This window comes from Solanum verrucosum, unplaced genomic scaffold (genome assembly GCF_900185275.1).
Source record: "Solanum verrucosum unplaced genomic scaffold, falcon-dt-bn FXZP01000062.1, whole genome shotgun sequence".
NCBI classification, from domain to species: Eukaryota; Viridiplantae; Streptophyta; class Magnoliopsida; order Solanales; family Solanaceae; genus Solanum; species Solanum verrucosum.
The window spans coordinates 5,905,047-5,918,137 of record NW_026020477.1 but is presented as its reverse complement, the minus strand read 5'-3'; the positions used below and the strand labels follow the sequence as shown (position 1 = coordinate 5,918,137).

Sequence of the window (13,091 nt, the reverse complement as noted above, 5' to 3'; positions counted from 1 at the left end):
ATATGCGTGCGGCGGCCAGGCTTCAGAAACCCTTAGGACTAAATACTTGTAGCTCCATTCTTTTGCAAGATCATCATAGCTCTTTGGCAAGACATTTGCAACTTTCTGCCTCCTGCATTAGCATATCAGTATGAGTTGGCCAAATTTTGCAAGCCTTCGTCTTTCTTGGACAACCAACCACACAATGAACTTATTTAAACCTAGGGTCCACTCTATTTTCAACCCATATAGACATATTTCAATGCACGTGATGTATATAACTAAAATATTTTTAATACAAATATATATTATATATAGATTTAAAATATTTCAATACCATTTAAATTAGTCTACATTCTTAGAATGTATTATACTATTTAAACTGCCAACTTAAATTTTGTCCCCTCACAAGCACCAGACACAAAATATGCATCCCCTGCGAGTTTTATGATTAAAATATACATATTGATCAAACTGTGTAGAAGTTTTGACATCACAAATAAAAGAAAGTACCTATGATTGGATTATCAAATTGGATTTTTGTAACTATGATCAGGAGAAAATTAAACAGAATGACCACTCGTCGATTCATTAACCAAAAATGATCCAATTATCATTAAATTATCCAAAAGAGCTATTCTGCATTTACTAATTAAAATTAGACTAAGCTTTGGTCTCCGCTCACTTTTGTCTCTCCAACATTTAAAGTTTGAATTTTTGTATATTTTTTCTCCTAAATTTGTTATCCTATTAAATTAAAAATGATTAAAATGTCAAAAACACATTCAAACTATTTTCGTTTTTTGAATTTCATATCTAAATTATTGGGAGTGTGAGAACTACATCTATGTTATCACTCACTAGTTTGAAAAACGCACTTTATTGTTCGGTATGTCTAACCTTGAATTTTCGTCCACATTTTTTTTAATTATATATTTTTCTATTAATTTTTAAAATCCTAAACTCTCCACTTCTTCTTCATCATCATCTTCCTTTATTTCTTCATCTCTATTGCATATTCTTCTTCCTCCCCCTCCCTCCTTCTTCTATATTTATCAACATCCTTCTCCATTTTTTTCTTTATAGGCTAATTTGATTTGTTTTTCATTTTGTTCCCTATTTTTTACTTCTATGAAAAATGAAATAGGTGAATGTAATATGGATCTAGGAGCTACTAGTATGTTATTATGATTTAGGAGCTACTAGTATGTTATCAAATTATCAATATGATTCAGTAGTACAAATTATTACTGTGTTTTAAGATTTATGCATGTTTCTATGGGGAATATACTTTAGCACCGAGTGGACTTAGGGATGAAAGACCACATTGAGGCATGTGAACTTTAGTGTCAATCTCTTTTATCCCAAAATTATGTGCCCCGTAGGATTTTGTCTCAGATAGACATTAGCTAGTGGATCCACCTTAGCTCAGTTATCAAAGTCTTTACTTTGGCAACTAGGAAACTCTCTTTTCGATGTGGGAGCAGTACACTAAACTCCATGTTGTACCTCACATGATTTATATCGGTTAACAGTATCTCTATAACACCTCGGACTTCGAAAAAGGCCTAAAGAGGGGTTCATACAAGTCATCCAACAGTTTTAAGTTTTGGGTTAACTTCAAACAATCATATCTATTAGCACATAAAATGTTAGGTGACCCATAACCTATCAAATTAAAGGTCTTTGAATCCTCTTTCCAACGCTGCCAGGTTTGCTTCATTTCGAGCCCAGAGTAAAAAAGATATGCTCATTTTAGTGACACCTTCTTTTTAAGGCACCCAAATCGTTTTAGAGGGGCAGTTTGGTCTTTTCCCACTCCTTCTAAGCCTAAGACACATTTTTTTCTTCACCTAATTAAGGGTCTAATCAGTGTTAAAACATCTTTTACGTTTTTTAACATTTAGAAGAATTAGAGCAGGGTTCCAAGAGGAGAAGAAGCTAGGCTTCAAGCATTCTTCAAGTTTCCATCAATTTTCACCAAGAACATTTGTTCTTTTCAGGTATGTAAGACTACCATAGTGTTGGACTAATTCGTCCTCACGCCCTACAACTCAATTCAGTCAGAAATCGTCACATCTAAAGGATCCATTCTTAGTTCTTGATATTGAATTTGGTTCTTTAACAATTGAGGTTTTAATTCTTTTGTTTTGTGAATCTTATAGTGTTGTTCATGCTTAGTATCACATGAACCCTATTGATTTAGTAAATTTATGTTTTTCGAAAGGAATTGTATGAAGGTTCTCATGTACTAGTTTTGGATTTGAGAAACAATAAGAGTTTAGGAAAAATTTCCCAATTCTAGACTGATTTGGGGCATTTATTTTAACTTGAAAATTCGTCGAGGATGCTGAAGAGGGCCTGGGGCGGCACGCTAGCAGTGCACCCAGACCTGGCTCTAGTACTTAAGGCTCTGGGGAGGCGCGCCAGCAGTGCGCCCAGACCTGACCCCAATACTTCAGGTCCTGGGGCGGTGCGCCAACAGTGTGCACCTGGCTAACTTCTAAAGTTTAGGGCCTGATGCCCTACGCCAATAGTACGCCAAGGAGTGCTGGGCTGATTCACTTCTTTGTTTTATCTAGTGCATGTTCCTTTAAGTTGTGGACACGTTTCCCTTCGCTGTATTAGCTCCTATAGGCTCCATTTACCTTTGAAAAGTTATTGCATATCCTAATCACATGTCTTAATGCATATTCAAAATTAAATTGAGTTTAAAAAGGAAAGTTCAAGAGTTATTATTGAGAAGTCTTTTTAACCAACAACGATCTTAAATTAAGTATTCCCAAACGTAACATTTCTTACATTGAGAGAAGAAAAACTTTGATTTCTAAAAAGAGTTTATGAGTTTAGGATATTCCAGAGTAGTTACCTCTTTTAAAAAAGTTATTTTGAGTAATTACCTAAAAAATCCGAGAAAGAGTATTTTTACTTGAACATGAGTATATATATTTATTGGGAGTAGTATTGAGCACTGATATGAGGATGAGTTCAGACAATTGTAGTCAATATGGGTAAATGATTGTACTTTTTAAACGACTCCTTATTGCTTTCGAGCATAGCTTAGTGGATCCACTTAGTTAGGTGTTCTATACTCCGGCAAGGTATAAGACCGTTCTGGCAGCGTGGACGAGACGATGTATCATCACATAGCTCATAGTGATGATTGTCGGTTAGAGAATCTCTCAAATAATAGTAACGAGTGATTTATTGTATTTTTATATACATAATTGAGTTAATATCTTTTATTTATGAAGCTTTAAGCATTTCACCTCTTATTATTGCTTTTGTATTGAGTTGAGGTGAGTATTCTTTCAGTCTTATCCGTCCAGTTATCTATGCATTCAGTTTTCCTTACATACTCGTACATTCAATGTACTGATGTCAATGTAAATTAGCAGGAGTAAGTATGGGTGTCAATGGTATGGCTTGAACAATTATTTTATAAAATTTATACCATATTTTTTTTGGTTATTTTATTTTATAAAACAAAAATTAGATTTTTTTCTTCATCCTATTATTACGGTTTCTCTTTAATATCGGTACAGTTTAGATAATTCTCAGTATTTTTTTTTTTGACAAATAAAGGTAAAAACATGCTTGATGCTACCTTGTATACTTGTGTATGACTTTGGCAAAAACTCCCTAGAAATTTTCATTGTTTAAAATATGTGAATCAAGAAAATAACAATAGAGATTCATCCCATTATATTATAGTAGTGTAAAATAATATTAAGTAATAACAAAAAAAAATATAATTTACATCACGCGAACAAAAGTAAATCAATCAATATATGAAACTCAAGAATTAAGTGAACTTAATTAAAGTATGTAATAAGAAAAAAATAATAATCATAAGAGAGAAAAACTATTGAATATCGTTGGAATATGTTGTAGTTTACTAATTACTATTCGTGAGTCAAGATGTTAAAATTAATTTAGTTTCGATCAAGCAATATAAAGAGTTTCAGTGTAATAATTTTGAGTGCTAATTATTTTGTCACTTCCATTATCTCGGATATAAAGCATATTTTTTTTATTTTTCAACTTAATATATAAAATATATTTTGCAACATATATTACAACAAAGCAACATCTAATCACCAAAAAAAAAAGAATCAGAAGACAAAGCAAGAAGAAGAAATCTAAATACGAGCTCGAGACTTCAGCAATGGCGGTAGAGAAACTGAATCATAACTAATTAACAAATATTCTTATATATGTCGAAGACATATTATGTCACGAGCAACACTGTGCTTAGAGTCACAAGTGACCCCAAGCTAACTAATCAATGGTCTGGAATAACACTGAGATTCTCATTCATAAAAACATAAAAGAGTCATGCGGAAACTAAATTGAATTAAGTCTATTAAAACATCAAAGATTAGATAAACAAAATCTGAAGACTAATAATTGACTGTCTGAAAGTCTCTACTAAGATGAGTTAGCTAATTAACTCTAACTGTCTAAAAGTAAAATAGCAATAACTAAATGAACGTCCTCGAAAGATGAGGACTCACGAATAGTTCATGTCATTCTTGAATGGACGGAGACATGCTGATATTGATATCCTCCGATGACCACCGTACTCCATCGTCCTTTACAACCTCACCAATCCGGTATGCAATGCTCGTCTTCTGTATTTCACCAAGTATCCGGTCAGCTGCTTCTGGACTTACTACAAGGACCATCCCAATTCCCATATCAAAAGTCTGCATCATCTCAGCATCTTGTATTCTTCCAGCCTGACCATATTTAAAAAATTAAAGATAGAAACAAAACTAATTGATTTCTCAACAATATGTCATCAAAAGATACTCACCTCTTGAATCCATTTAAAAACAGGAGGAATTGTCCAAGAGCCCTCGTAAATAAGGGCTTCAAGACCTTTAGGAAGTAGTCGAGGGATATTGTCATTGAAGATGTCATTGTGAGTGAAGAGGCCTCCTGTAATGTGGGCTATTCCTTTAACCCCTCCTTTGCTAATAATATCAAGAACCTTCATTTTCCAAATCCGTGAAACACGTTACTGCTTACCCGATATTTTAATAGAAGTAAAAGGAAAGGAACCAAAGGTGAAACCTGTTTAACATATATAGCAGTTGGGGCAATCAAAGCTTCACCAAGTGTAATAGATTCACCAGGAAGCTGGTCTTTCAAAGAAAGGCCACTTTCGTTGAGAATGCTACACAAGTTAGCATATCAATAAGAACAACATGTACAAGACAAAAGGAAATGAAATTATACTGGCTAACTAGATATATGAATTTCTCTATACCTTGTAACAAGAGAAAAACCATATGAATGAACTCCATTAGATGGTAAACCTATAAGAACGTCTCCAGCGTTGATACTTTTCCCGTCAATAACTGAATCCTTTTTCATAATGCCCACAGCAATACCACAGAGGTCACAGTCTCCATCACATAAATTTGGTATCTCTCTCATCTGGAACTGGACGTTAATATCAACCGATTGTTACTAATTCCATAACCATGGTTTACCAAACATATAATAATATATATAGAGATCACATCAGTCAATTCCACATTCGAAAAACACATGTTATCACACACATTTTCAACTTTTGTTAGAAATTTTGTCTCAGAAATACCTCTAGATGATGACAGTCAGATTGTTGGCAACCATACTTAATACCTTGTGTGACCTGCATACATACAAGAAGCCAATTCTGTTTAACTGGAAAAGGAGACATTTTCAATAGATGTACATACCTTGTCTGCAAGGTCAAGTTTAAGGTGTTTGGTTGCAAAAAAATCATGGAAAAATATAGGTTTTGCTCCAGAAGTGACAATGCCATTAACACTGATCGCAACCTGGGAACAAAGACAACACCATTAATTAGTTGTTCCATATCTGCAAAGATGAATAATCAAACTTACCAGATCTCTCCCAATGGTATCATAAATTCCATTTTGAACTGCCAACTTAAATTTTGTCCCCTCACAAGCAGGGGCAGACACAAAATATGCATCCCCTGCGAGTTTTATGATTAAAACTAACAGATGAATCAAACTGTCGAGCAGAGGTTTTGACATCACAAGGAAGTACCTAATGTATAGAGCCCTTCCACTCCCCAAATTCCACTACAAGTAATGTTTCTCTCCTTGCATAAAGGCAATAGCTTCTTTGAAGTAATGCTTCTCTCTTTACATAAAGGCAATAGCTTCGGTACACAAAACGATCTTCGTTTTAAACCATAAACAGGGGATGCAGCTGTGCATCTATATAATTGCAAATTTGCCGTTGCCATTGTCATTGTCATCGCTGCACAAAACACAACAACATTTAAATTCCTTGGAAATTTCACATACAACACTATAAATTGAGCAGCTTAAAGGTTAGAATCAAATTCTAAAGATTATAAAGAAAGAAATCTAATTAAACACCTACTCTGAGAACTTGAGGTACGTCACTTTTGTTTGCTCTATACTAATGTTCATATAATATACACACACTACATTTTCTAACAGAATCTATTTATGTTATTCCTTATTGTTACTATTGATATCTCTTTCTCCTAAAATTCTTTTACTTTCCTTGTATTGCTTAAGTTTCCCTTAGAAAAGCTAGCAATCAATTTGTAATTATAGAATATTAATATTATTCATCACTAGTACTATTTTTGGATGATCTATTTATAGTATTCATCGCTGCACAAAACACAACAACATATCCATTATTTAAAAATTCATACAACACTATAAATTGAGCAGTTTAGCAGCTTAAAGGTTACTCCCTCCTGTAGAAATCTCGTAATCAAGGATTGTATTGATAAAGATAATGTTAAATTACAACATTCTTATAGTCTTAAGTTAACTTTACTTAGAGTCCTACTACTACAATAATAATAATAATAATAATAATAATAATAATAATAATAATAATAATAATAATAATAATAATAATAATCTATCTATATATAAAAGGAGAAGAAAAAGTGACACGTGTCAGCACCACAAAATTTGTAGATATATTAAATAATAAATAACAATTTAAATAACAAAACATTTTTAAAAAAAACAGAAATTAAAAACAGTTTTTAAAAAATTGTTTACGTTAAAAACTGTTTTAACGTAATCTTTTTTTTTTGTTTAAATAAAATGAATATTTTTGTTCCTTATAAAATGCTAACTGCCTTTTTTTAAAATAAATTTTAAAAATATAAAAGTTAAAATTGAAACTAAAATTAAAATTATATATGATATATAGATAATGATGCTAAATTTTAGGTGCAAGTAACAACAAAATACTTAAAAATTAAATTCCTTTAAAAAATGAGCAGTTTTTTTAAAGATTTTTTTCCTTTTCTTTTAATAGACTATATTTCATACATAAAATAAATAAAATAAAATAATTCAAAGACCAAAAATAGGAACTTTAAAAAACTTCTACGACATAACTTTTAACAATATTAAAATAAACTCAAATTCATTTGCCATTTATTTGAAAATAAAAAAAAATCATTCTGCACCATAATTACAAATACCAAAAAAATATAAACTGTCAATTTATTTGAAGAAAATAAAACCTCTGCATAATAAATTTTACATTAAAAAAAATTAAAAAAAATAGAACCATTTTTTTCTATATACAGAAACCTATTGATAATAGACCATCTCATCCACATCTATCTATATATAAAGAAAATGGCATATGTGTCATCACCACAATTAATCTTCAAATTTCACTATTTAAAATCAAATTTTAAAAGAAATATGTTTTTTTTTTAAAAAAAAACACATGTCAGTTTTTTTATACGATTAGAATGAGATATAATTTTAAATTTTAAAAACACAACTGCATCATTTTGAGGAGCATAAATAGGATGTCTCTCTAACAAACAAACAAAAGGCAACAAAGAGCATTCTTCTCTTTCCAAACAGGAAAACTACCGGATTGTGATGAGACCAGCAAAAAAAATAAAATAGGTATATTCGAACTAATAATATAACCTATAATCTATATGTTCTATCTTTATGTATACGTAAAAAAAAAATGAACTAATAATAATGATAATATTAATAATATATTAATGTATTAATTTTTTTTTAAAAACAGCCAACTAAATATGTCGTTTTAATCTTATTTTGAAAAAAATAGTAATAATTATCCAACTAACTAGGATGTTTTAAAACTTTCCATTACACTCCCACTTCTAACCAAATTGAAAAATGTTTAAATTAAAATTATTTATTTAAAAAAAACAGTATGGAAAAAAAATATGGTGTTTTAATATTTATTTTGTAAAAAAAATAATTACCCAACTAAATTAGGAATTTTAAAACTTCCTTACACTCCTACAGTCCTACTTCTAAACAAATTGAAAACTTTTAAATTAAAATTATTTATTTAAAAAACCCCACGTATGGAGGTTTCTTTTAAAATTTATCATTTAAATATTATTTAATATTTTAAATTTTATTTCAGGTTTTTTTATTTGCATTTTAAAATAAATATTTTTTAATAAGATATAACTTATAATCTAAAAAATATAATAATAATAATAATAATAATAATAATAATCCAAGTATAATGTTGTGGTAAACATAATTTAATGTCTTCTATGTTTATTATTATTATTATTATTATTATTATTATTATTATTATTATTATTTATTTATTTATATAAATAAATTTATTTATTTTTACAGATTTTCAACCTTAGCACAAGATACATGAGGAATCGTCATAGCAAAAATTATTAAAATGATAGTCTTTATCACTATCATAAACATAGAAGGTATTAAGTTATGTTTTCATAATATTACTTTTAAAGGACAATCAAATTTCAAAATTGGAAAATAATTTTATGAGAAATAAAATTTAAACTTTTGAATTTAAGATACATAATATTTATGATCTAGCTAGCGTTAAATTCTATCTTGAACAATATCACTATTATAAGTCATTTAGCAAATTTAAGACTATTCCCAATATTATATAACAACATTAAATTTAAGTTGAAAATAGTGATTTTAAAATATATGATAAGCTTTTAATTTTCAATTTTTACCTTTTTAAATTTGAATTCAAAGATAACTATAATTACATATAATAAGCTTTATCGGATAAAATTCAAATAAACATCCTCTCATTTATATTCAAACATTTTGTGATATAATTCAAATTAAAATTTAATATATCATCTACATACATTGATTAAATCTAATATAGTGATTGTACTAATTAAGATTATTTTTAATTTTATATTATATTTTACACAAATTAATACAATAAATAATATTTTGAATCTTTTAAATTTGAATAAACATATATAAAGTGTTTCAACATGTTATTTAGTCTTATAATATCAAATATTTCATATGGAAGGTTAGAATTGATAAATTATTAACATAATTTTTTTATTCAAACTACATAAAAAGAATAATTATGTATATATAAAATATATTTTAATATAATAAATTAAATTGTGCACTAATGATATTAATTTAATATTTCTCAAATACACAAGTTAATGATTTGTATTATTATATTGTTATTACAATAAATAAAATATATTATTTAAGTGTGTTATACATTTTATTAGTTATTTTTAATTATAAAATTATTACATTTTAAATCATCCGCGCAACGCGCAGGCACGTATACTAGTAATAATAATAAGAAGAAGAATAAGAAGAAGAAGAACGAATAATGATAAGAATAAGAAGAAGAACGAACAATAACGAACGATAACGATAATGACAACAATAACAATAACAATAACAATAATAATGCAATTATAAATAATCTAATCCTAGTTGTACTATAATTTTAGTCATAATCTAATCCTAGTCATAATATAATTCTAATTAATATAAGTAGTCTAATCCTAGTGCGACTCTAATTCTACAGCAGTGTTGTAAACTCGTCAGTCAACTTCGTTGTACCTGCTCCTTTGACATGTTCCAATCGTCAGCTTCCTTTCTTCATCAACACTTGCTGCAGACACGTCAGTCATCTTCGTTGGACCTGTTCCTTTGACATGTTCCAATCGTCAGCTTCCTTCTTCTTCAACACCTCTGTCCACTATTGTTTGTGATCATGCACAACGCTTAAGAAAAAATTAATATAATATGCAATTTGCCTAATATAACCCTACTATCAATCATTATTAAAATGGTTTGTACTTTTTGAAAACTATAAAAGCTACTTTTTTTCACATTAAAGTAGTCTTGTAACTTTAAAATGCTACTTTTTGAAAATAGTAGTTATGTAATTATTAAAGGTAGAATTGGAAAAGAGTGACTAATGTTTCTTGATTGTTTAAATTGACAATTAATTTTGGACAACTATTTTTAGTATACCTGACAAACAATAGTGGACGGAGGGAGTAGAATCAAATCCTAAAGAATATTAGAAGAAATCTAAACACCTACTCTGAGAACTTGAGGTTCGTTTGCTCTATACTAATGTTCATATATATATATATATATAGTACATTTTCTAACAGAATCTAGTTATGTTATTCCTTATTATTACTATTGATATCTCTTCTCCTAAAATTCTTTTACTTTCCTTGTATTGCTTAAGTTTCTGTTACAAAAGGTAGCGTTCAATATAGTAATTTAAGAAAATTAATATTATTCATCACTAGTACTATTTTTGGATGATCTCTATATAGTGTTTATCACTATTACATTAAATTCATGGTGATTTATTCATAGAAAATTAATGGTGATCTATTTATAGTAATTATAGATTACTATGCTTTGTAGTTACATCATATATATATATGAGCAAATAAATATAAGAAATATTGCAAATGATGGAGAAGATCAGTTAGTAGAGCGGCGGAGTTGCAGCAGTTGGGGAAGGGCTTCCATGGCTCCTTAATTTTTGAAGTTGGGGAAGATGACTCATAATGTATTACATACCCCTTATTTATGAGTAATATAATAACATACATTTTATTCTTACACAAATTAGCATTTTTTAAAATAAAAAATACTCCCTAAATATATTTTTAGTATAATAACACATAAATTAATTTAAATATTTCAAATTTACGTATAATATAGGCAGATTCAAAGTCTTTTTGAGGATTTGAGGTCTTAAATTGGAAATTGTTGAGATTTTAGCCTTTAGGTTGACTTTGGTCAACATTTGGGTTTGGATGCTTTGATCAGATTTCTGAGAGTTCCGTTGAATTCAAGAGAGGTCTCGAGCTTGTTTTTGTCCTTTTAGGTATTATGTTCGTTTTTGGTGACTTTCACGGATATCGAATCAAGGAGACCTTAGATTCGTATTTCGATGGCTCCACCGAGTCCAGAATATCGAGTACATTCAATCTGCATATATGATTTGTGTGTTCGGGATCTCGAAGTAATTCTGAAGGTTCATTTGATGATTTTGTGTTGGCTCATTTGATGTTGAGGTCTGAGTCTACTATACCTCGCGATCACAATGGGGTTGTACGCTTTCGCGAACCTCACATTAGCGAGACTCTGATCGGGAAAACGAGGGAGGTGAGACACCATACACTTGTGTAAGAGAAGGCCATATATTTTCGGGGTTTGCTTAATCGACATCAGAGACCCTTTTGGCCTGTCATTTCGGGGTTTTACCTCATTTTTCTCCGTTTTGAGTTTTGGAAAATCCTTGGAGGCAATTTTGAAGAGATTTATTGTGCTAAATCATTTGGGTAAACCTTTTGTAACTCTAAAAGTTCATTTCCCTGTTATCATTTATGGATTCTAACATCAAAACTCAAGATTTTTATTGGCAAATAACAAGGTTTTTCAAGAACTTGAGTTTTAAAGTAAAGTGGTGATTGTGAACTGATTTTAATTCCTTTTTCGAAATGGTTTTCACCAATGAGTTCCAAATGCCTTGAGTAACACTTTCAAGTAAGGATTTTCGGATTCAAACCTCATTTTAGAATTGAGTTTTTTAGTTGATTTAACCTTTTTTTCAAAGTGAATGATTTGACTGTTGTTATTTCCGAAATTTTATTGTGGCTACTTGATTGAATTAAATTATGTGGCTTTGGACATTGTTTGGAAAGAGAAGGTTCAAGCCTTGCATTGACTTTTGATTGAATTGAGGCAAGTGATCTTCTAAACCTTATAAAACTTGTGGGATCTTGTATTTCTTTTCATTGAGTGTGTTGGGACGTAATGAGAATGAGGTGATACGTTCAATTATTCCATTTGGTTGATCTTATTGAATAAAATATTTAGATTATGGAAAAAATCAACGTGTTGATAATTGTGCTTTTTAAATTGTCTTGTTGTGGACCTAAGTTGTTGACTGATCAAATGCTTTGATGACATTATTATGGATTTGAATTGCTTGAGTTATTGTCTCTTCCTTGTGGTGTGGATTGCTTATTTGCATTGATTTATGTGCACTGTGGAGAGACATGTGATGATTATACCGAAAGAAAATGGTTCTGGCAAGTGACATTATATAATGTCGAAGGAAAATGATTCTGGCTAGTGATATTAATGCCGAGGTCATTACCGGCGAGAGTTGTTAATGTCGAGGTCATTATTAGTGAGTGTTATTAAAGACTACGTCATTGCCGACGAGTGTTATTGATGCCAATGTCATTTTCGGCGAGTGTTATTGATGTCATTGTTGATGAGTGTTATTGATATCGAGGTCACTACCGGTGATTTCATAGACTATCGGTGTTTCCCCATGAGTACTGATTGACATTGTGCATGATAATCTTGAGTTTGTGTTTGGCGTACTTGGTCGTTGTGATTTGATGAACTTGATACTTGTGATTGATCTACTTGGTAATCGTGATTTATCTACTTGACATTTGTGATTGGCATGCTTGATACTTGTGATTACTAAACTATAACTGTTGGACTGTGATTATGAAAACTTATGAACTGTACTTTGTAAAATGTTAGGTTGGACTAATTTTTATGCAGATTGTAGTTGAGGTGGTTCAATTGGGATGAAAGGAGTACTCGTATTCTATCTTAGTTTTGCTTTGTTTAGTTAGTTTCTTGCTGAGTACCATGTTGTTTGGTACTCACTCTTTGCTTATACACTTATGTAGGTTCCGAGATCAGTTCCATGGGATTGCTCTTCTTCTATATTTTCGAGGCTTTCGAAGGACTTTGAGAGGTAGT

General features: G+C 30.1%; 1 protein-coding gene across 1 annotated transcript; it reads right to left on the bottom strand.

Annotated features, from left to right (window-relative positions):
- Window positions 1–4,508: 4,508 nt before the first annotated feature.
- Window positions 4,509–6,250, bottom strand: LOC125809422 (phosphoribosylformylglycinamidine cyclo-ligase, chloroplastic/mitochondrial-like). Its single transcript, XM_049489063.1, has 8 exons — window positions 6,049–6,250; window positions 5,880–5,974; window positions 5,712–5,813; window positions 5,591–5,644; window positions 5,255–5,430; window positions 5,059–5,161; window positions 4,799–4,975; window positions 4,509–4,721 (listed from the first exon to the last, which is right to left on the bottom strand). The coding sequence occupies exons 1-8, from the start codon at window positions 6,248–6,250 to the stop codon at window positions 4,509–4,511; spliced, it is 1,122 nt and encodes a 373-aa protein (XP_049345020.1).
- Between the last annotated feature and the right edge of the window lie 6,841 nt (window positions 6,251–13,091).

What these genes read in the sequence shown, in the direction of transcription:
- LOC125809422 (XM_049489063.1), bottom strand. Translation starts at nt 6,250, where the DNA reads ATGGCAACGGCAAATTTGCAATTATATAGATGCACAGCTGCATCCCCT. An exon ending in GGTTTTTCTCTTGTTACAAG is followed by an intron (nt 5,162 to 5,254) that starts GTATAGAGAAAT and finishes TAACTTGTGTAG; the next exon opens with CATTCTCAACGAAAGTGGCC. An exon ending in CTGCTATATATGTTAAACAG is followed by an intron (nt 4,976 to 5,058) that starts GTTTCACCTTTG and finishes TGGAAAATGAAG; the next exon opens with GTTCTTGATATTATTAGCAA.